This window comes from Elaeis guineensis, chromosome 1, assembly GCF_000442705.2.
Source record: "Elaeis guineensis isolate ETL-2024a chromosome 1, EG11, whole genome shotgun sequence".
Classification (NCBI taxonomy): Eukaryota; Viridiplantae; Streptophyta; class Magnoliopsida; order Arecales; family Arecaceae; genus Elaeis; species Elaeis guineensis.
The window spans coordinates 4,020,038-4,022,314 of record NC_025993.2 but is presented as its reverse complement, the minus strand read 5'-3'; the positions used below and the strand labels follow the sequence as shown (position 1 = coordinate 4,022,314).

At 37.1% G+C, this 2,277-nt stretch overlaps 1 protein-coding gene across 1 annotated transcript; it reads right to left on the bottom strand.

Annotated features, from left to right (window-relative positions):
* On the bottom strand, positions 1-1,098 carry LOC140858197 (uncharacterized). The gene is made up of 4 exons (XM_073258514.1): positions 1,008-1,098; positions 746-847; positions 293-652; positions 1-191 (listed from the first exon to the last, which is right to left on the bottom strand). Exons 2-3 carry the CDS (start codon positions 800-802, stop codon positions 371-373), a joined length of 339 nt encoding a protein of 112 aa, XP_073114615.1. The 5' UTR covers positions 803-847; positions 1,008-1,098; the 3' UTR covers positions 1-191; positions 293-370.
* Positions 1,099-2,277: the final 1,179 nt, after the last annotated feature.

The following is a 2,277-nucleotide window of genomic DNA, read 5'->3' as shown; positions in this document are numbered from 1 at the left end:
TTTAACCAAACCAAAAGATATTATTTTATATAAATAAAAATAAAGTACTAATCGTCCATTACAATCAAGAGTAATATAAATAAATATAAGAATACAATAAAAATAAAATAATATCAATCTGCAGGCGGATGGTCGTCGCTGTCTCCACGTGACGTGCCGCTGTCTCGACGGGTGCCTGATGTGCCAGGAGCCTACAAAAAACATATCAAAAGCATGATTTGCATATCTATAAATAAAAATATATAGATCATTAAATTAATATAAAAATATATATTTAATAATATGTGTTTACCTGAGATGGGCCATACATCTCTAATAAAGATGTAAGCCGATCAATCTGTCCCCTCATGGCCTGCATCTCGGCACGGCTCTATCGCATCTCCTCCATCTCAGTGGCACGACTCTGTCTAATCTCCTGTATCTCCACCTCGACTCTGCGGACGCGTGAATCCTGAGCATCTGCTGCAGCATGCTGCGTATATCTACTAATCTCAGATAACTGAGTGGGGGTGACTCCTACTCCATAACCCCTCACTCGGCCGTAGCGCTCTGGTCCCATCAACTCTGTGAATACCTCGGCCTCGATACGGCTCTGCTGCGTAGATGCTGTGGACTCGTCGTCACACTCCGCAATGAGAGATGTAGCCCTCTCCTGTATTTATTTTGAAAACAAGAATTATACATTAATAGCAAATAAAATTAAATTAAAATCATTGTAAAAAATAGAATATTAATAATATCGTACATATAAATCTCTCGACTCATCTCGAACAAAAGTACCATCCTGATGAGTATGAGTCATCCGGTAAAACTCCACTTTACCGGGTTCCCTCCCATGCTCATCCACCTACACAAATAATTTTAATTTTAAGCAAATAGTTATAATAATTTTAAAAAATATATGAGTATCATGATACAGACATGGTCCATGATATATAATGATATTAGTTATATAAATATTTCAACATAAAAATTAAAAATTAATTATGAAAGTTTAAGGAACATACAAACTCCTGTCGGAGTCGTGCATAACTCTTCGACCCCGATGTATGAGGAACAGACTGAGCTGCTCGTGCAGCTCTACCAATAGCAGAATAAGTCTGTAAAATAAAGTAAAGAACTTGTTATATATATAATATATAATATAAATCAATATTTTTATAAAATATTTAAAAGAAAAGATAATAAGCAGATAATATACCTATGCCCTCTCGGAGAACCAATAATGAACCAACTCCATCCACTGATGAGGGGGTACATCAGGAGGACAATTCCTAGCAACCTCCTCCTCTGTCATACCTCGTCTCATATAGTCCCTCTTTAATTGTGCTCTATATTCTTTCCATTTGCGGTTGAGAGACTTCATTACAAAATCATGAGTGGATGGAGGGAGAACAAACTTGCTCTATAAAAAAAAAGTTAAATAAAATAAATTATATAAGTGATTAACAATTAATATACAGTATGAACATCAATTCATTACCTCTATAACTCGGAGGAGCTCAACTTTGTACGTTGGAAGCATGTCATTCCATTTTGCATAGCCCAACGGACATAGCTGAGGCCTCCGAGCAACAGTCCCCAAAAATGAAGTCAATAAGCAGGCAGCTTTCTTAATTGGCTGACCTAGCTGATTGCACTCCACAATAATTCTCTCGCCCTCACGCATCTGCCACATATCTCGTACTACTGTGGATCCACGTCTGGGGCGTACTCTCCCGAATCCGTCTGCAAAAAATACATAAAAATAACTATATCATAAATATACATAAAATAAAATAAAAATAAAATTACATGAAAGACAATATATACCCTGCACGTGTATCTCATCATCTGACTGATGAACAGGAGGATCGTGCTGTGCTGATGATGAAAGACAGGGCTCAGAATGTTGTGCAGCTGAACTGGCCTCAGGCTGCTATGCTGAAGAAGACGTACCGGCCTCTGTCTGTGAAAACTGGAACTACACACCAGCATATCGTCCCCTGCGACGCATGATGTCACCTAGCATTTATATAAATAAAAGGTAGAATCAGTTAATATATGGAGTAAAATAACACAATAATTAATGCAAAATATATACATCATAAATAATTATTACCAGTAACAATCAAGTAGTAGTGTTTCCTTCAAATTCTGTCCTAACCAACGTCGTCGTAGCATTTAAATCATCAGCTGGCACAAAATTGTCGGGCATACATTGTGTATAAGTGTCATCGTCATCATCCTCCACTTGGTTTCCCATATCATATAAGTCTCTAGGTTTTGTTTTGATGA